The sequence below is a fragment of the Schistocerca cancellata genome, chromosome 4 (assembly GCF_023864275.1).
Source record: "Schistocerca cancellata isolate TAMUIC-IGC-003103 chromosome 4, iqSchCanc2.1, whole genome shotgun sequence".
NCBI lineage: Eukaryota > Metazoa > Arthropoda > Insecta > Orthoptera > Acrididae > Schistocerca > Schistocerca cancellata.
In genome coordinates, this window is record NC_064629.1 from 180,789,533 (window position 1) to 180,811,451 (window position 21,919).

The window sequence follows — 21,919 nt, forward strand, 5'->3', positions numbered from 1 at the left end:
GGTTACAGCTCCAACCAATTTCAAAAACAGAGATTTTGAAATTTCAGCAGGTCATATACTATACCCTGATCCATAACAGATTGGTGACTAGGATGAAAATCATCTTTGCAAGATCTCTTTCCACGAATGATGATGCTGTTTCCACATTACTCTCCTCATTTTCATCATTGACACTGAGGGTAACCAATTTTGTTAGTCTTGTTCTTGTGCAAATATCTGAATAGGTGGTGATCACAGCATATCCAGTCTCATCTGACCTCTGGCCATCATCCCCTCCAGCCTCCCGATGCTGCTTCGAATTGCATCCTCGAGTTGCAGCCATGGCAAGCCCTCTTCTAACATGTGGCCCTGCTTCAGACAAAGGAATTGGCACTGAAATTGTATTTTTCACTCATTCCAGTGCTGCTTCTCCCAGTCTTGCCCCATAGTAGGTTTGGCAATGACACACTGCATTTTCACCCTTGGTCCCACTCGCTGAAAGTTCTTCTTGCCAATTAGGTCCATTACATTTTACCTGTTTGGCTCTAGTTGACCGAGATGTTAAAACCAGATTCCAGTCGGACAGATGCCAGGTCTGTGTTGTATCTACAGCCCAAAAAGTTTGAGAATTTAATTTATGGTGACTGATTAGAATTAAAGTTGTAAAGTAAGTACCAGACACACATGATACTTGTACACTACACAGCATATGGTAGCTTATAGACTACAGCTATACAATATAATTTGCTGGATAAAATATCTACTCACTGAGTGGTAGCAGAAGAACACATGTATAAAAGGTATTGCAGTCTGTGAGCTTTTGGAGCCAGTGGCTGCTCCTTCTGGCACTGGGTTGAAGGGGAAGGAAGAGGGGTGAAGGAGAAGGACATATGAGTTTTAGGAAAAGGGGTAGACTTCAGAAAAGTCACCCAGAACCCCGAGTCACGGGAAAAGTCACCCAGAACCCCGAGTCACGGGAAAAGTCACCCAGAACCCCGAGTCACGGGAAAAGTCACCCAGAACCCCGAGTCACGGGAAAAGTCACCCAGAACCCCGAGTCACGGGAAAAGTCACCCAGAACCCCGAGTCACGGGAAAAGTCACCCAGAACCCCGAGTCACGGGAAAAGTCACCCAGAACCCCGAGTCACGGGAAAAGTCACCCAGAACCCCGAGTCACGGGAAAAGTCACCCAGAACCCCGAGTCACGGGAAAAGTCACCCAGAACCCCGAGTCACGGGAAAAGTCACCCAGAACCCCGAGTCACGGGAAAAGTCACCCAGAACCCCGAGTCACGGGAAAAGTCACCCAGAACCCCGAGTCACGGGAAAAGTCACCCAGAACCCCGAGTCACGGGAAAAGTCACCCAGAACCCCGAGTCACGGGAAAAGTCACCCAGAACCCCGAGTCACGGGAAAAGTCACCCAGAACCCCGAGTCACGGGAAAAGTCACCCAGAACCCCGAGTCACGGGAAAAGTCACCCAGAACCCCGAGTCACGGGAAAAGTCACCCAGAACCCCGAGTCACGGGAAAAGTCACCCAGAACCCCGAGTCACGGGAAAAGTCACCCAGAACCCCGAGTCACGGGAAAAGTCACCCAGAAACCCGAGTCACAGGAGACAGGATGAGAAGGAAAGACTAACTGTTGCATTGTGTGTGATGGAGGCAGGAGCGGGCTGACAAAAAATAGACAAGTCAGAAAATGAAAGATACAGAAAACTAAAAGGGAGTGAAGAAAGAAAGTTACTGTGAAGAAATGCTGAGGCCAAAGAAATTAATGTAAATTAAGACCAACTGGGTGGCAACAACCAAGGAAGTGGGGGTGACACAAAGCTATTCTAGGTTAATGGGCAAAATGTCTGACAGAATCGACCACACTTCAGGACAATTTTAGGACATCATAGCTTTCATCATAATGAGCGACAAGTGGTGTACTCCGAAGTTGTTTTTTGGAGGGATCAGCAGTACCAGGATGGTGGGGTCATTATATCCAGTGAAGGCTGAGGTGAGAATGGTAGTGTACTCCTGTGAAAAGTCTGCATCTGAACAAATATGTTTGCCTCGAATGTCAAAGCTGTATGGGCGAGGATGTCCGACGTGGAAAGGATGACAACGGAGTGTGTAGTTGACCTTCAGTGAGGATGAGATCAATTTCAAGGGAAGTGGCATGGGATTCAGAATAGGATCATGTGAAATTTAATTAGGACAATGTATTTAGAGTCAGCCCTCGCAATGAGTCCATATGGCAAAGATGTCGTAAATGTATCTAAACCCAACCAGGGGCTGAAGGCATATGGATCCTGGGGAAGCCCCCTCCCAAACAACTCACGAAAAGGCTGGCACAGAAAAGTGCCATCCTGGTTCACGTGGCTGTGCCCCTGATCTGTTTGTTTGTCTGCCCCTCAAAGGTAAATTAGTTGTTGGTAAGTATAAAGTTGATTAAGGTGAGCAGGAACAATTTTGTAGGTCTGGAATCAGGTAGGTGTGGATAGACCATCTACATGGAGGATATCGGTATAGAGGGAGGTTGCATCAATGGTGACAAACAGGGTGTAGGGCAGGAGTGGGACAGATACAGATTTCAGACGCTCTATGAAATGATTGGTGTCTTTAATAGAGTACGAAGTCTTTGAACTATGGTTTGCAAGTGTTTATCAACTAAGGGTAAAGCAAACCAATGACTGAATTATTGGCAGAACACTTAGAAGAAAGTGTCACAGGTCTACTGAGCAGACTGTTTGCCTGCATCTTCTGGAGTACTGCTGTGTAGTGATCGATCCACGTCAGATAGGATTGATGGAGGACATCAAAAAAGTTCAAAGAAAGGCAGCTCATTTTGTATAATCACAAAATAGTGAAGAGAGTGCCATGGATACGATACACAAAATGAGATGGCAGTCATTAAAACAAAGGCATTTTTCACTGCGGCAGTACCTTCTCTTGAAATTTCTGTCACCGATTTCCTCCTCAAAGTGTGAAAATATTTTGTTGGGTCCACTTATATCAGGAGAAATGATAATCTTAATAAAATAAGAGAAATCACAGCTTGCACAGAAAGATTTAAGTGTTTGTTTTTCCCGCGTGCTGTTTGAGAGTGGAATGGTGGAAAAGTAGCTTAAAGGTAATTTGATGAACCCTCTGCCAGACACTTGGGAGGAAGATACAAGGTGGGGACACATGGTTTGAGTGGGATGAGGTGTTAGTACCTGTGAGAGGCCTGAGGTTTTAAGGAGGGAAAGCACGTCAGTTTGAATCAGAGTGACGGGATCTTGATGGCAGATGTTGGAAATAGGGGTGTAAGACAGTTGGTGCAGACCTTCACTACTTACATACTCCCATCAATCAAGTACCACAATGGTAGATCACTTGTCTGCCGAGTGTAAAATGATGGAGTCATCAACTTTTAGGAACCGAAGAGACTCATGTTCTGCAGAAGACACTTAGCAGTGGTGGATCAAGTTGGGGTTATGGTCAGAACTGTTCAAGGCCAGGTTCAGTGTCAAGTTTGCTGCTGAAATGGTTTTGGGTTGCAATGTGACTTGTGTGTCAAGGAAAGTGGATCCTTCACAAAAGCAGCATGATTAAATGCAGGTTTAGATTTTAAAGTGAGACTGTTGGATAACACAGGTAATTCAGGAGGGAAGAGTGCTTCAAATGAGAGACTGAGAATGCTGTACTGTTGAGACTGGTCCTTGCGATCATCCTTCTGCACCCATCTCCCTATCCTATGGCTCCTACTCCTGTGACTGTGACTGTCACCACTATAAGACTTACCTCACACACACACACACACACACACACACACACACACACAGAGAGAGAGAGAGAGAGAGAGAGAGAGAGAGAGAGAGAGAGATGTGAAATAACCCGTCATATACCAGCTGCCAGCTGTTATGTACGCACTGTTCAGTGTTTTATTTACATCAGCATGACTACCACCAGGTTATCAGTTAGGATGAACAGACATAGATAAAATGCTCTACAACATGACAGTTGTGACCTTGGTGCCTGTTTCACCACACATGCCATTTGTAGTCTTCCCCCAGGCACCAATTTCTCAGAACTCCACAGGTAGGAACATGTGCTGTAACATGTCCTTGGTTCTCCCCACCCACCTGGCCTCAATTTACATTAACTTCTTTGCTCTCAGGATTTCTTCATGGTAACTATTCCTTTCTTCACTCCCTCTTTAATTTTCTGACCCATATATTTTCCTCACCAGCCCCCCCCCCCCCCCCCCCCAATCTCTATCACATACAATGCACTCAGCTTTTCACTTTTATTAACTTGTGCATAATGTCTTGGCAGTAATCTTTATCTTATGTTACCTGATCTTCCATCATTAAGCTCTCAGGTTTCCACATGTTGTCCGGTGCAGTCCCTAACAATATCTGTCTTTCCCTCTCATTCCATTCGCAAAGTCTCCCCTGACCCAGGGTTCTGGGTGCCTTTGCCGAAGTATACCCCTTTTCCAAAATCTCATGAGTCCCTTTCCTTCACACCTCTTCCTTCCCCTTCAACCCTTCTGCCAGAAGAACGAACCATTGGCTCTGAAAGCTTGAAAATATTAGTATTTTAAATATGTGTGTTCTCCTGTCACCACTGGGCAACTAGATTTTTTTGTCTATGCCAATTACATTACATTTTCCAAAATCGTTTATTTTCATTGACAGACAACAAATGTAGATGCAGAAATGGAAGAATTTCCAAGCAATTATTTTCTACATTTCAGAGTGGGTTACAGTGAAAATGATCCCTCAAGAAACTGCACATAATGAATGGATAGTGCTCTCCACTCACACCCATAATCTCAGCACATTTGGCACAATTGCATGATTAGATCAATGTCAGAAAGGTCTGCAGTCTTCAGACACAATCTATCCTCAAAAGAAGGTTCGCTGCCACAAGTCTTGTCTGTCGATACTCTGTGTGTATGTCAGAATCAACCCTCAACAGCATTATTGGTGACACCACATTGGTTTAAAGATTTTGCCCTAACGAAGTGGCAGCCAAATTACTGACTCTTCCTATGTGAAACTCATCTGACAAAACTGAAGAGAGTGAGGAGTGTAGGCAAAAGAACACTGCAAACTTTCTCTATTGGAAATCAACATTTCATCATTGTAACAGTTTGAGAAATGGAACAATAATTACAGATTGTACAACTCAGTAAGATTTACTAAGCCTTAAGTAGGACTCCAGGCATAGCTGCAGAAACCTTTTTCCTACATGAAAACTTACCCTCCACAAAGGGCATATGAAACACTAGCCATTTTTAAGAAATTCCAAATCCAAAACATACTTTTCACACCTGCCCTCGTACAATTTTCTCACTCTTTCCAAAATTGGAAACTAAATATGTAGGCAAAATTTCGAGACCTTGGAAGCAGCAACACTACTGTTGTTTTGGAACACTCACTAATGGTGAAAAGGTTAGTTTGAAAAACTTTCAAAGTGGCCTTTGAATTTTCACTTCCCACAGAAACTTGACCTTTTATGTAGTCTAAAGTTTCGTTTGCAAGGTCATTCATGCTTTTTACGACACACAAAACTATGAATATATTCTTTATAATTTTAAATATAAACTAACTCACTAAAACTGCTTATTTGAAACATAACCTGTTCACTAAAATGACTTCTAATAAACAGGTTTGAAAAAGGCAATAACGCAAACAAGGTTTATTTTGTTTTTTCCCAAGATTCAATATTTCCTAAAAAAATTAAATGTATGTAATACAGAAAAAATCTTTTGCAAATAATCTATTTGTATTTCTCAGTACTCTAATAAATGGTGACATCACACAGTACCCTTCAGTTTCACACTGAAAGTTTCAAGTAAATATGCATAGCACAATCAAGTCTATTGGTAAGCAGAGTTGAGCACTATTATTCACTTTCTTGAAGCTGAGGGTCACAACCCAGCAAAAAGTTATTGATATATGAATAAAATGCACACTGAGAGGTTTATGCATTGTAATGCTGTGCTGCAATGGAGCAGGAATTTTGCACTGGGATGTGCTAACACTGATGCTGCTGGTTGCCAGGAAAGGAAGTGCATTCTGTACATCTTCTGCATGCAGTTGGATCAGATGATAGGGGAAAGACATCTAGTGCCCTTCAATCTTTCAAATGAAAGACGTCACATCAACTGTCTTTCAGCCCAAACTAAATGGCTAGTGATTTGATCTGTTTTGTAAAATGAAGTAGTTGTGAGAACAATATTTCAGTAAGGAGTTGCAGACCACTGTGTGGAAGTGGCTGAACTTACAGTTTGTCGCCATCTATAACAGCAGTCAAGGAGAACTAATACTGTGGTGTGGCAAACGTCTGAGTCATTTCGACAACTATATGGAGTAGTACTACTTATGTATACCCAACTATGGTGAACAAAGAGTGTTCTTTTATCACATGTAGTTTTATTTTTCAGCTAATTGCTCCATTGGGGGAAAAAAGAGCCCAATAGTACATGTACAACTGAGATAATCAATACTGATAACACAACACTTTTTTAAAAGCAAGCATAAAATTAAGCTTCCAAGTGAAAATGTATGCACATTTCATTGTATGTTTGTTTATATTATAAGTCAAACGGGGAACAGAAAAGGCCATACCTGTAATAGGTTCCAAACCAGTTGAGAGGAACATATAACTGTATGATGTATGATGCAAACAGCACATAATCTCCAACTGTGAGGCCTTGCTTTGCAACAACCATGTGGACACACAACAATGATCCAGCTAAGAGTCCACCACATATTATAATGTTCTGAAGAGTGTTCAGGATATTCAAAGTTATCAATGATTTCCATTCTTCACCCTAAACAGAGGTACCAAATAGTAACTGATCACTTCTTATTATAAATACAGTGTTGTTTGCACACAGCAAAGAATTTTAATAGTACACTTATTTATGAGCACAGCCCCAGAGACAGTACGATGTGATAAGATCTGATTCTATGGCAGGGAAGTAACTAAGTCTAGTATATACCCACACAACAGATAAAAATCCTTCATCAGCTATACCAGGCAGTTTGAATGCTTATAGCTTTTAGGCAGTGTTGCACATCTGTTATGAAACTATCAGGCTGTTACCCCATTTCTGTACCTCAAAACTTTCGTAGGATGAAAACAAGTTACACAATTTACAGATAAATGGTATACTGAACTCTCCTCTGCAATATAGGATACCATATTACTGCTTTTGTCTACATGATCTGGGCAATATGTGGAGGTATCACATGTCAACAAAATATGTTTTCTGATTACTTTCATTAGGTAACAGCTCAACATGGAATTTATTGTTACTCCAATTGGATTGATGTATAGTCACTTTTGATGTCTTGGTAAATCTGCTCACCTTGGTCATCACTGACACTGCCTAGAAAAAAAAATCAACATGACTGTTCAAACAGTGAATAGTAATGCCATCAAACAGTTTAATTTCTTTAACGTTTTCTGCGTGTTGGCTACAACAGAAATATAATGTGGATTCTTTTTGTTGCTCAAGATCTTAGTAACAACTCTCTTGAATATACTCCAGTCTGTCTCTTAGTCACAGTTATTTTTGATTCAAAGTTTGAATCAGACGTAATTTTTTCAAATGCAAGATTCAATGAACACGTTGTGGGATCGTTATTGTTTCATTTGTGTAAGTTGCAAATGAAACTTATCACGGAGATACGTGAATCATTCTCTACTTCTAGTTAAGGTTTTCATAAGGTATATCATTAAGCTCAATTTAATGTGTAAATATGACAATAACATTTATTTGGGGGTAAAAGAGGATCATGCACAACAGAACGAAAGAAGGGCTGAGTGAAACACAAGCTAACCAGTGCAACCATCATCACAAAAATTTCAACTTTTCTATTAGAATATAGCACACAAAAACCAAAAAAATAAGCTACTTTCATTACAAAACTTTTTTCATCATTGGCCTATGTACTGGGCACATAAAAAATACAAAATATGAATGGAGAACACTTTCAATGTCTCGGTTTCACCTCCTTGTAAACAAAGCTTCTCGTATCTTATCAGTTGTTTTGAAAGCATATTATTTAAATTTTATATTTATTTCCTTACTGTGTTTCTGTTCCCTAGATCTGAAATAAAAAATGGAACAAAACCAATGAGGTTCATTGGAAATAAATGCCATGGGCAATCTGCGAAAGCTCACCTTGACAGTAATGGACATCTCTAGTGGTAAGAGCTTTTGAACTACACAGCCAAGGACTCTCAGTTAGTTAGTTTCTTGTTCTAAATGCGGGGTTGCTCTTTTACTGTTCTTGTGCGTGCACACAAATTGAAGTGGCAGTTTTACCAAACACAGACGCAATCCTCAGTGAAAGAAAAAATGTGCAACAATATAATAGCAGATGGCTGCTAACATACTGTGACACATTTTGCGACATTATTTCCCTGAATCTTTGTGTTTAATGTCTTGTCATAACTGATGAGGCACAGTACCTGATAACCTCAAAAAGACGGCTACAGTGCAAGAGACACAGAATAACACATATTCAAACACCATATAAAATATTTATTTACGTATTTGCGCTTGACAATGGGAAAAATTCTCAAGAAGCATCATGTTAAGCATGAAAAAATACGTAACTAGTGCATATTTCATTATTTAAATAGTAAATGACAGCTGCAGGCTTTCAAAAGCATCAATTATGACATATGAAATTGAGTCAAATGTTCCTACTTCCCACACAGTTATCAGTTATAGTTACATCAGCAGTTTTTATTAGATGAAACAACTCCATTAGATAATAAACAATTCCATGACAAGTCTTTTGATGCCTGTTATGTACATATATCATACATAAAGTGCAAGGGGGTATTCTATACATAACTTTTAGAGCATTAAATGTTATTTCCTACATTTTATATTTTCCTGCATTTTATGCCATTTTTTGAAGACCCTTGAAAAGTGTAAAAGCAGGGTTTCACTGTATCTCCTGGTCTGGATGGAATCCCAGTTCAGTTTTAGAGAATATTCTTTGGCACTGGCCTCTTACCTAACTTGCAATTTATCGCAAATAGTGCAAAGTCCCAAGAGACTGGAAAAAAGCACAGATCATTCCTGTATATAAGAAGTGGAAAAAGATAGATCCACAAAACTGCAGACAGATATCTTCAACATCGGTTTACTGCAGAAACCTCAAGTATGTTCTCAGTTCTAATATAGTAAATTTCCTTGAGACAGAAAAGTTGCTATCCACAATTCAGCACGGATTTACAACGCATCACTTGTGTAAAACTCGAGCTTCCTCTTTTTTCACCCGATTTGCTGTGAACCATGGATGAACGGTAACATGCACGTCCTATATTACTAGATTGCCACAGATCATTCAAGAGAGTGCCCCATTGTAGACTTAACAGTGGTCCAAGCATATAGAGTAGGTTTCCACATACGCGAATTGTTCCATGTTTTAATCAGTAATAGTACCCAATAGACCCAATAGGTTGTCCTGGACAGCAAGTGTTCATCAGAGATTAAGATACTGTCAGGAGTGTCTCAGGGAGCATGACAGGACTAGTCTTGGTCTCTATATACATATGTGATCCGACTGACGGGATGAGCAGCAATCAACAACTGTTTGCTAATGATGCTGTACTTTATGGGGGAAGTACTGTCACCGCAGTGACCGTAGGAGGCTACAGGGTGACTTTGACAGAGTTTCTGTTTGATACGATAAATGACAACTGGCCCTAAATTTAGAAAAATGTAAGTTAAAATAGACAAGTGGAAAAAACTATCCTGTAATGTTCGAATGCCGTACTGCTTGACAGTCACAAAAATGAAATATCTAAGGATAATGTTGCAAAGCTATATGAAATAGAATGAGCAAATAAGGTCGTTAGTAGGGAGGGAAAACTGTAGACTTCTGTTTATTGAGATAATTTTAGGACAGTGTAGCTCTTTTATAAATTGCATATAGGACACTAATGTGGCCCATTCTTGAGTAATGCTGGAGTGTTTGGGATCCCCACCAGGTCAGATTAAAGGAAGACAGTGCAGAAATTCATATGCATACCACTAGATTTGTTACTGCCAGGTTCAATCAAGTAACAATCACAGGGAGACTTCCTGAACTCAAATGGAAATCCCTGGAGGGAAAACAACACACTTTGCATGAAACACTATTGAGAAAATTTAGATAATGGCATTTGCAGCAGACCGCAGAATGATTCTGCTGATGCCAACATATATTTCACATAAGGACTGCGAAGGCATATGAGGATTCAGGGCTCGTAGAGCGACGAATGGAACAGGAAACTGAATGACTGATAGTGGTGAAAGGTACCCTCTGCCATACACTATATGGTGGCTTGTGGAGTATGTATGTAGAGTCAGATGTAGGATAAGGGCTGACTCTTTATACCTTGCGATGCTGTGCCAACTGCAACGCTATTAAATTATTCAGTGTTAATAAGTGTACTGTACTGGTGCAAGGTGCCCTCGTGAGGGCAGAGCAGCAGCAATTGACCAATCACTATAGGTAAGGATTTCTTCCCTGCCTCCACACATAGGACCTCCAGACAAGGGCAGAAGTAGTGGAGACAAGTCGTGACTGCCAAACCATGCAGATATACCTGTAACTTTGTCTCACAATGTAGTGTTAAATACACCGTCCACTTTTACCAACTACGTACTTTTATTTTCAATGTCACTTCCTTTGCAATGAGTGTATGCATTTATCTGGACTGTGTAAAGTGTGAGGCAGCGCAGAATTACCGTGTTTTGTGCCTGCCTACATTTTGATCCTCTGGGTGCAAATAACACTATTTGAAAGTGTTCCAGCACAAACATTATGTGCTTCGATTTGTATGTACTGCAAGCTATCAGTATAAGACTACTGTGGCTGTGTGTGTGTGTGTGTCTGAAACTAGCCAGCATTAAGAATTTCTCCCACGCATCAACAGTGAGGTATGCCTGCAGTAGAGCTCTACAGACTACAGATTCCACAAGAATAGTGTTTTGAAGTGCATCTCAAGCCAGCAGACATCTCAACATCCTCATCCTCACAGTTTCGACACCATGACACAAGTGAGCAGCGCTGTCTGTCGCCAATGCTGCCAGCAACTGCAGCCCAGTGAGCACACCACAGGTATCGCACCTTCCTCTGTAAACAATCTCGCTCTATTTCCTTAATCTATCATCTCCCATATTAACATCCTTAATCATGGATTCTGTCGAGAAACGAAGTTAAATTAAGAAAAGAACAGTGATAAAGTCACAAGCGACTAGACTCTCCACATTTGTAAACCTCTTTCAGGCAGGATCAAATCTCAATGACATTAGAGTACAGCAGTCACTATTAAATATAAGAAAAGAAGAATACAACATCCAAACTCAGTGAGATATTAACAATCTGGAAGAACCTCACCATAAAGACACGGCATCATTTGAAGACTTATGCTTACATATAGCATCAACGACAACGCCATTACTCTAGTCAAATGCTGTCTGACCACCTCATTCTGCAAGTTCATGCAATGAACATGCAATAAAGCTCCCAGCAATTTCACTGCCAAAATTCAATGGTAGTGCTGCAGATTTTGTGCAATTTTTTTCAGTATCTTTAAGGCACTAGTTTTTAACAATAAGGCCTTAACTTACGTCCAACGATATTATTATTTGTCAACATGTGTGTCTGGTGAACCTTGTAAGCTGACTGAAAACTTACCAGTTACAGAAAGTAACTTAAAAATTGCATGTAATCTCATAGTTCAAATGTATAACAATCCCAAGCTAATTTTGATTGACAGGCAAAGAAACTGCTGAATCCATCCACCGCCAAAACTGAATCTGCTAATGACTTATTGATGTTAATCAACCATCTGATGAGAAATCCAAACACAACTGACGTCATGCAGGTTGGCATTCCACTCCACGAACTGTTACTATTGCAAGATTTGCTGCAACATATTAGTGCAAATCAGGAAACAGTGGGATTTTTAAAATAGCTGACTTCACATTTCCTTGTCTGAAATGTCTGGTAACATTTCTACGAACTAGCTGTCAGAAATTAGACATTATTCATTTAGACAAAATCCTGCATCAGTCCCACCAGCCAGCCATGGAGCATACTAACATTGCACAAGAGCACAGTTCTCGAGAAAGATTTCTTGCCACTGTTCTCAGTTGCGAATTCTTTAATTCAGTGCACAAACTAAGTCTGTGACCCAAGTTCAAAGGTTCAAAGAGAGCGATATTGCAAGGAGACTAGACTTTGTGAACACACAAACGCTGCTTCAACTGTACAGGTACAAATCATAGGCAGAAGGTATGTCATAATGGCAGCTGCCGCATTTGTAACAAGCACCACAGTATGCTACTGTATAAGGAACAAGAGAGTCACACTGCCAATAAAAAGCAAGAAGTGGGTATACCACCACAGCAAACATACAGCAGTGTGCACCAGCATGCAAAAGTACTGTTATCAATTGCCCTTGTAAACAATGCCAACAAGAAAGGTAAGGTATACCAATGCCAAGCACTTCTTGAAATGAACTTTAAGTCTAAGTTTAAGTCTAAGTTTAGAAGATTGGATGGGACTACAGCCCAACCAGCATCCAATTCCAATAAGTGGTGTAAGCAATGTTCAAACCATAGAATTGTCACACATTTGGAAGGTGTACATTTCCTCAAGAGTAGCTGACTACCACACACATGCTACCTGTGCATTACTGTCATGTATAACAGGGCCACTCCCAACAACATCCTTTGAAGCCTCTACCTAGCAACTTCCTAAGCACATAACACTAGCAAATCCATCAATCAATGAAAGTGGTGGGATTGATCTTCTCCTTGAAGTATCAATCTTTTTTTGAAGTACTGAAATCTGGTCAGCTAAAGAGAGAGAACCAACCAACCTTACGGGAGAGTGTTTGGTTGGATTGTGTCAGGAAAGATACCACCACTCACTCATGTGTAACACACAAAGCATACTGTTGGGTCTCACATACAACAACTACCCTAACAGGTCGAACAGTTACGGCAACAAGAAGAAATTAAGCCTTGTTTCTATGTACACGGAAAAAGAGTGATCAAGGGAGGAGTATTTTTTGAAATCAATTCAGAGGAATCTTAAATACAGGAGAACTTCACACAGCAGAAAATGCATTCATTTCTTTGATACAACAGCAAGACTATTACAAGAAAACTGAAGAACTATAAAATGGTCGAACAATCCCAAAGGAAAGCAAACTGCACTCACTTCATCCCTTTCTGGACAAAGAACAAGGTGTTAATGGTGGGTGGCAGACTGGAACAGTCAGAGGCTGCTTACAATCAGAAGTACCCCACAATTATTCTTCCTGAACACCACATACCTACATTAATAGTCAGGTAAAATATCTTCATTTGTTACACGCAGGACCTCAACACCTGTTAGCAAGCCTCAGACAAAGGCACTGATACCAGACAGAAGATATGTAACCAGGCAAGTAATTGTCAACTGCGTTCACTGCTATAACTCAAAGGCAACCACAGCAACGCAGCTCATGTGACAACTTCCTTCAGTCAGAGTAGAACAAAGCAGACTTTCCCTTAATTGTGGCATTGACTGTGGAGGGTCAACATACGTCAGAAATAGTGGAAAGAGGTGCAAAACTAGGGCAAAGGTCTACAATGTGTTGTTCATTTGCATCTCAACAAATGCAGTATATGTTGAGCTTTTCACTGGTCTGCCCTCTCAAGCTATATATGTTGAGGCAGTATATGCTGAGCTTGTCAGCAGTCTGTCCTTTCAAGTTTTCACTGCTGTTCTTCAATGATTTATTTCACAATGAGGTGTATGTTCAAACACGTATACTGACAATGGGAGTACATTCGTGGCAGCAAGGAATGAGCTGCATGAACTGCACAAACTGTTCAGCTTTCAGTTTCAAGCAACACAAATCAACAACTATCCACCATAGAATGTGATAAAGTGGCATTTCATTCCACCTCAGGTACTGCATTTTGGTAGACTGCAGGAAGCAGGTATGAACTCCAGCAAGACACATTTAAAGAGGGCTGAGGGAAACCAAGCATTGGTATTTGATGAATTATACACAATTCTAACTCAAAATTGAAGTGTGTCTGAATCCCCAATCCACTACACAACTCCCTGATAAACCAGATGAATTTTCATGCCTTACTCCAGGTCATTTTCTTATGGGTGAACCCTGACAACAGTTTGAGAGCCAGGATTTCTTTCAGAGCCATCATCTAAACCAGGGAGTCATAACCAAAGACAATCTACAGCCAGGTACATTGCTTCTCCTGCAGGAAGACAATCTGCCAAACCTTGTGTGGTGGTCTGGGATCACTGCTTGCACATACCCTGATCCCAATCGATTGATGGAAGCTGTTTCAGTGCTCTATCAATGGAAATCTACAAATGACCACTGTAAAAGATCTGTGTTGTTCCACCGGAAACAGACTCTAGAGATCAAAACTATTCATTTACTAACTGAATTTGTGTTACTTGTGAGCAGTGGACATAATTTCTTCAGAAATTTTTAAGTCCTTGTTTGTTGGGCCGAACTTGGGCTGTTTATGATTATTCATATTTGTGTTTTTTTTTTTTTTTTTTTTTTTGTGGTTTTAGGGCGCACAACTTCAATGGTCATTAGCGCCCTGACTACTCTAAAAATGCACCGCGAGCCACAAGTTGACAACAACAACTAAAAGGAAAAACACAATAAAAGACAGACTGACAGGCATAGGATTAAAAAACTTCATCAAATGTCCTTAGCAAGGTGTGTCAAATTGATAAAACAAAGAACACGAGCAGCTGCTCGTGGGTCATCCGCTAAAACAGCATCGAAAGTAATAGGCAGGTTAAGATCGAGGCGCAGTTGGTTAAGATCGGGACAGGACATTAAAATGTGTCTAACCGTCAGCAAGTGCCCACATGGGCAGAACGGCGCCGGCGCAGCCGTCAGCAGATGGCGATGGCTGAACCGGCAGTGTCCAATCCTTAACCTTGCTAAAACGACCTCCTCCCGCCGAGAAGGGCGTGAGGAGGACGTCCAAGCCACGGGAAGAGGTTTTAAGGCCCGAAGCTTGTTGTCGGTAAGTGCAGCCCAATCGGCATGCCACAGCGACACAACGCGCCGACAAATGACCCTGCTAAGATCGGACGAAGGGACACAACAAGAAGCTGTCCGAGGCTGGAGGACCGCAGCCTTGGCCGCGGCATCTGCAGCTTCGTTCCCAGGGATACCGACATGGCCGGGAACCCACATAAAGCTAACCGGCGGACCGACGTCCACCAGCCGCTGAAGAGAGCGTTGGATCCGGTGTACGAAAGGGTGAACCGGGTACGGATCACTGAGGCTCTGGATGGCGCTCAGGGAATCTGAGCAGATGACATAAGCAGAATGTCGGTGGCGGCAGATGTAAAGAACAGCCTGGTAGAGGGCAAAGAGCTCAGCTGTGAAGACCGAACAATGGTCATGGAGCCGGTATTGGAAACTTTGTGCCCCGACTATAAAGGAACACCCAACCCCGTCATTGGTCTTAGAGCCATCTGTATAAATGAAAGTCATGGTGATGAACTTCGAACGAAGTTCCAAAAAACGGGAGTGGTAGACCGAACTGGGGGTGACCTCTTTTGGGAGCGAGCTGAGGTCAAGGTGAACGCGGACCTGAGCCTGGAGCCAAGGTGGCGTGTGGCTCTCGCCCACTCGAAAGGTTGCAGGGAGTGAAAAATGAAGGTGTTGAAGGAGGCGACGAAAGCGAACTCCAGGGGGTAGCAGGGCAGAGACATACAACCCGTATTGACGGTCGAGAGAGTCGTCAAAAAAGGAACGATAAGACGGATGGTCGGGCATTGACAGTAGCCGACAGGCATACCGACAAAGCAGTATATCGCGCCGGTAAGTGAGCGGCAATTCGCCAGCGTCAGCATGAAGACTCTCTACGGGACTGGTATAAAATGCTCCGATCGCAAGTCGTAAACCCCGATGTTGTATGGAGTTGAGGCGGCGTAAGATGGATGGCCGTGCAGAGGAGTATACAAAGCTCCCATAATCCAGCTTGGAGCGGACGATCGACCGATATAGACGAAGTAGGACGGTTCGATCCGCTCCCCACGACATACCACTGAGAACACGGAGGACATTTAAAGAACGGGTACATCGGGCGGCCAAATATGACACATGTGGAGACCAGCTAAGTTTCCTGTCAAAGGTAAGGCCTAAAAATTTGGTTGTCTCCACGATTGGGAGAGCAACGGGACCAAGTCGTAAGGACGGTGGGAGAAACTCTTTGTAGCGCCAGAAGTTAATACAGACCGTCTTCTCGGCAGAAAAACGGAAGCCATTGGCGACACTCCAGGAGTAAAGACGGTCAAGAGAACGCTGAAGACAGCGCTCCAGGACACGTGTACGCTGCGCGCTGCAATAGATGGTAAAATCGTCCACAAAAAGGGAGCCTGATACATCAGCTGGGAGGCAATCCATTATTGGATTGATCGCGATGGCGAACAGAGCGACGCTCAAAACTGAGCCCTGTGGCACCCCATTCTCCTGGCGAAAGGTGTCGGACAGGACAGAACCCACACGTACCCTGAACTGTCGATCCATTAAAAAGGAACGAATAAAAGGAGGGAGGCGACCGCGAAGGCCCCATGTATGCATGGTGCGGAGAATGCCCGCCCTCCAACAGGTGTCGTAAGCCTTCTCCAAATCAAAGAACACAGCCGCGGTCGGGCGCTTCCGCAAGAAGTTATTCATAATGAAGGTCGACAAGGTAACCAGATGGTCAACAGCAGAGCGGCGCCTACGAAATCCACATTGTACATTTGTAAGTAGGCGTCGAGACTCAAGCAGCCAAACCAATCGAGAGTTAACCATTCGCTCCATCACTTTACAGACACAGCTGGTAAGTGAGATAGGTCGATAACTGGAAGGCAAGTGCTTGTCCTTCCCCGGCTTAGGAATCGGGACAACAATAGACTCGCGCCAGCATGCGGGAACATGTCCCTCAATCCAGATGCGATTGTATGTACAAAGAAGAAAACCTTTACCCGCAGGAGAAAGGTTCTTCAGCATCTGAATATGAATAGAATCAGGCCCTGGAGCGGAGGACCGTGATCGGCCAAGTGCGGTTTCGAGTTCCCGCATGGTGAATGGGGCATTATAACTTTCACAATTCGAGGAGCAAAAGTCAGGTGGCCTAGCCTCCTCTGCCTGTTTGCGGGGGAGGAAGGCAGGGTGGTAATGAGCGGAGCTCGAAACCTCGGCGAAAAAGCGGCCGAAGGCATTGGAGACAGCCTCAGGGGCCACAAGGACTTCATTCGCGACCTTCAAGCCAGAAACTGGGGAGTGGACCTTAGTGCCAGATAGCCGGCGCAGGCTACCCCAGACAACAGAAGAAGGAGTAAAACTGTTGAAGGTGCTTGTGAAAGCAGCCCAGCTGGCTTTCTTGCTTTCGTTAATAATACGACGACACTGAGAACGTAATCGTTTATAATTAATACAATTCGCCACTGTAGGGTGGCGTTTAAAGGTGCGTAAAGCACGTCGACGAGCACGTAAAGCGTCTCTACATGCTGCAGTCCACCAGGGGACCGGTACACGACGTAGAGAAGAAGTAGGGTGAGGGATGGAATATTCAGCAGCAGCGAGAATGACTTCCGTGAGGTGTGCGACCTGACGATCGCAGCTTGTGAAGGTTTGATCCTGAAAGGTCGCCCTGGAAGAAAAGAGCCCCCAGTCTGCCTTGGAGATGGTCCAACTAGAAGAGCACGGAGAGGGAGTATGCTGCAGGAGATGGATAACACACGGGAAGTGGTCGCTCGAATATGTATCAGCAAGTGCATACCACTCAAACCGGCGTGCAAGTTGGGGAGTACATATAGAGAGGTCTAAATGGGAATAGGTATGAGATGTGTCCGAAAGAAAAGTAGGGGCGCCAGTATTAAGGCAGACAAGATTGAGCTAGTTGAAAAGGTCTGCTAACAAGGAGCCCCTCGGGCAGGAGGCTGGAGAACCCCAAAGGGGATGGTGGGCATTGAAGTCTCCAGTTAACAAAAACGGTGCAGGTAGCTGAGCAATAAGTTGCATCATGTCTGCCCTGGTAACGGCAGATGACGATGGAGTGTAAACGGTACAAAAGGAAAACGTAAAAGTGGGGAGAGTAATGCGGATGGCAACTGCCTGCAGGCCGGTGTGCAACGTGATGGGATCGTAGTAAATATCATCCCGGACCAGCAACATAACCCCTCCATGAGCTGGGATACCTACCATAGGGGGTAGGTCAAAACGCACAGAGGTGTAGTGTGCCAAGGCAATGTGATCGCATGGGCGTAGCTTCGTTTCCTGGAGGGCTACGACGAGCGGACGATGCAAGCGGAGCAGCAACTTCAAGTCCTCTCGGTTGGAGCGAATGCTGCGAATATTCCAGTGAATAAGTGCCATCGTAAGAAAAGGAAGATGAGAGAAGGGGTCACCTCGAAGGCCGCTTAGGGCCTGGCTTCGAGCGAGCACTGCCGCCGCTATCAGTAGGCGGACAGTCATCGTCCATGGGGTCTATAGGGTCATCGGCCATCTCAGGAGGATGGCCGGGAGGGGGAGCTTCCTCCGCCGGTGAACGGCCAGATGTACGGCTACCGGCGGTGCGGCCAGGCGAAACGGATGACGGCCTGGGGCGGCAACCGCTGGGTGGCGCAGGAGAAGAGATGCGCCGTGGCGGGGAAGGAGAACTGTGCTTCCTATGCGCCTTTTTGGAAGGACGTTTGGTGGAAGTATCGGTCGAAGGCTGGGAGGTCGAGGGACGGAGGAAGTCTGCACGGGATGGTTCCTTCTTGAAGGACCGTGCATCTGACTTCGGTGTCTTCGACTTAGCAGAAGCTGAGGAAGTGGCTGGTGTCTGTGGTGTGATGGGAGGAAGAGGAGACGTCGACCGCGCGATCTTAGCACTGGCCGAACGGACGACCGTGGTGCTGAAGGTCAGATCGCATGTCTGGGTTGCGACCTCCCGGGTAGTCCGAGGAGAGGCGAGGACAGTACTATATTTCCCCGCTGGGAGCAGCGTGGGCTTCCTACTAGCCAATAGCTTGCGAGCAGCCGAGGTTGACACTTTCTCTTTGACACGAATTTCTTGGATGCAACGTTCGTCCTTATAGACAGGACAGTCGCGGGAGGATGCGGCATGGTCACCCTGACAGTTCACACAATGAGGAGACGGAGGTGGACAGTCACCCTCATGGGCATCCCTGCCACAAGTGACACATTTAGCCGCATTGGAACAAGACTGTCGAGTGTGATTGAAACGCTGACACTGGTAGCAGCGCGTAGGTGTCGGGACATAGGGGCGAACAGAAATAACCTCGTAGCCCGCCTTGATGCGCGATGGCAGCTTAACACTATCTAAGGTCAAGAAGAGTGTCCGGGTCGGTACAAGGTCGTTGTTGACCTTTTTCATGACCCGATGGACAGCCGTCACGCCCTGCTCAGCGAGGAAAGATTGAAGCTCCTCGTCAGTCAATCCGTCGAGGGAGCTAGTATACACTACACCACGAGACGAATTCAAAGTTCGGTGGGCCTCCACCCGGACAGGGAACGTGTACAGGAGGGTGGCCCGAAGCAGTTTTTGTGCCTGAAAGGCATTCTCAGTTTCTAGTAATAAGGTGCCGTTACGCAACCTGGTACAAGATTTGACAGATCCGGCTATGGCATCAACGCCCTTCTGAATAACAAAAGGGTTGACAGAGGAAAAATCCTTTCCGTCCTCAGTGCGAGAAACTACGAGGAACTGTGGGGCAGGCGGTAGTACTTTTGTCACTGTTGGCTGGTCACGTTTCCGTTTTTGGGTCGAAGTCGAAAGCGATGGAGTAGAATCCATTGCGGAGGAATCCCCCATGATTGCCAGCGTCTCCGATGGCGCGCTCCTTCCTTGTGGGGACCCTCTCAGAGGGCACTCCCGCCTTAGGTGAATGTTTACACCTCAGGTCACACCTCCCGAGAAACAGACGGAGGGACCAATCGGCATGGTCAGAAGGTATCAGCTCAGGCAATCACCCCTCCCCGGGCCTGGCCTTTACCAGGGGGTACGCGCGTGCCTTACATGTCTACCCAGGGCGGGGACTTACGCGTTACCCCGTCACCGGCTACGCGTGCGAACGCGTGGGTCGGCCTTCAGACACGCACAGGGAGGAAGGAAGAAGAGGAAAAAGAAGAGAGAGAGGGAGAAAGAGGACAGACTGTCTCAAACGCCGAGGCGGAGACCAGAGAAGGCAAGGACAAGAAGGCAATGAGAAGGCAGGGAGAAGGCAAGGAGAAAAAGGCAATGAGAAGGCAAGGAGAAAAAGGCAATGAGAAGGCAAGGAGAAAAAGGCAATGAGAAGGCAAGGAGAAAAAAGCAATGAGAAGGCAAGGAGAAAAAGGCAATGAGAAGGCAAGGAGAAAAAGGCAATGAGAAGGCAAGGAGAAGTCAAGGGAAAGAGTAAGGAAGACAGTGAGGTGGAGAAGAGCAAAGAAAGGGACCAACAAAAGGAAGGAAGAAACGAGAAGTTTAAAACCAAAAAGACCACGATTATAGGTCGTGAAGATCGTCCGTCTCCGGACGCAGGCGCTAACTACCCCCGTGAGGGGGATGGACTCCTTTTAGTCGCCTCTTACGACAGGCAGGAATACCTCGGGCCTATTCTAATCCCCGGACCCGCAGGGGGGGTATTTGTGTAATTTATATAAATTAGGTGGGCAGAATGTTGTGCATCAGTGCAAGGTGCTCTCACAAGGGTGCAGCAATGACCAAACAGTACAATTTCTACCTGGCCTTCCACACAAGGGAATGGCTGTATGAGGGCAGAAGTAGGGGAGATGGGTCTTGACCACCAGACCACACAGATGTACCTGTAACTGTGTCACACAATGGAGTGTTAAATATACAGCCCACTTCCACCAACTATGTACTTTTATTTTTCAACTGCCTTTCATTTGCAATGAGTGTATGCATTTGTCTGGATTGTGGAAAGAGCAAGGCAGCACAGAATTACTACACATTTTGCAGCTGCCTACAATAAGAAACCCTACAAGAGGAAGTTGCTTATATACAGGGAAAATGCCAGTCTTCAGAGGCACCCTATGGACCTTTATCTGAATCTTCACCCAGCTGACAAACTGCAGTTCAGAATAATTGCACACTGGATCTGAAGATGACCTGTAACAAAGGTCAAAGCTGTTAATTGGAATAGCCATACAAAGTAACCCAGGTGGTATTTGTCTTCCTTCATTACATTCTCTCTATTACAACTCAATACATACAACTTTTTTCATACTCTTTGTGCATATTGTGCATCAGTACAACAACAAAGAGTAACTACTAGTATCTTCTTTGATATCCACAAGTGAATGTTGTTATGGAAGTCAAAGAACAAGATGAATCTTAAGGTAATTATTTGTGGCCAGTCAACAGTATACATTCAAATTGCCCTACAGCACTTTTAAAGGATCAATTTCTAGTGATCAGACATTGTTCATTTGTTAGGCCAGGTATACAGACTTATTACTGCGCGAATTAAAAATGGTGCAGACTGTTTAATCTGTAGTTTCTTTTTCACACCTCTAAATGAAAGTTAGGATTCTTTTCAATGTAATTTTGCAACAGCTATTTCATTTCAACACACAATTAGCCAGACTTCATTGTCTGTTTACCTGCATAAGATCATAAGATCTACTGTAGGCATTTTTGTTCTACAGCCCGCTCTTCTGCAATCAGCCATATTAATCTCACATTTATTCAATGTATCCACATGAACTAAATACAGCTATATGTGACTGTTTAGCAAGAGTGTCACACACAACATTGGACACAAAACACTAACACAGATTGGTGGAGGTTCCTTCTGTCATCCTTTTGTTTATAAACAGCATTCTTAAACTACTTTAATTGCCATTTCCTAGGATCCCTGGTTTTGGAGGGTCTGAGCATTTTA

The 21,919-nt window shown here is 44.0% G+C and overlaps 1 protein-coding gene across 4 annotated transcripts in view; it reads right to left on the bottom strand.

Moving 5' to 3' along the window:
* Positions 1-21,919, bottom strand: part of LOC126183663 (ATP-binding cassette sub-family B member 6) — a 161,781-nt gene that overhangs the window by 93,437 nt on the left and 46,425 nt on the right. For all 4 annotated transcript variants that reach the window (XM_049925815.1, XM_049925814.1, XM_049925812.1 and 1 more), the window contains exon 9: positions 6,590-6,795. In XM_049925815.1, the coding sequence (XP_049781772.1) occupies positions 6,590-6,795 (206 nt within the window). The remainder of the gene's footprint in view (positions 1-6,589; positions 6,796-21,919) is intronic.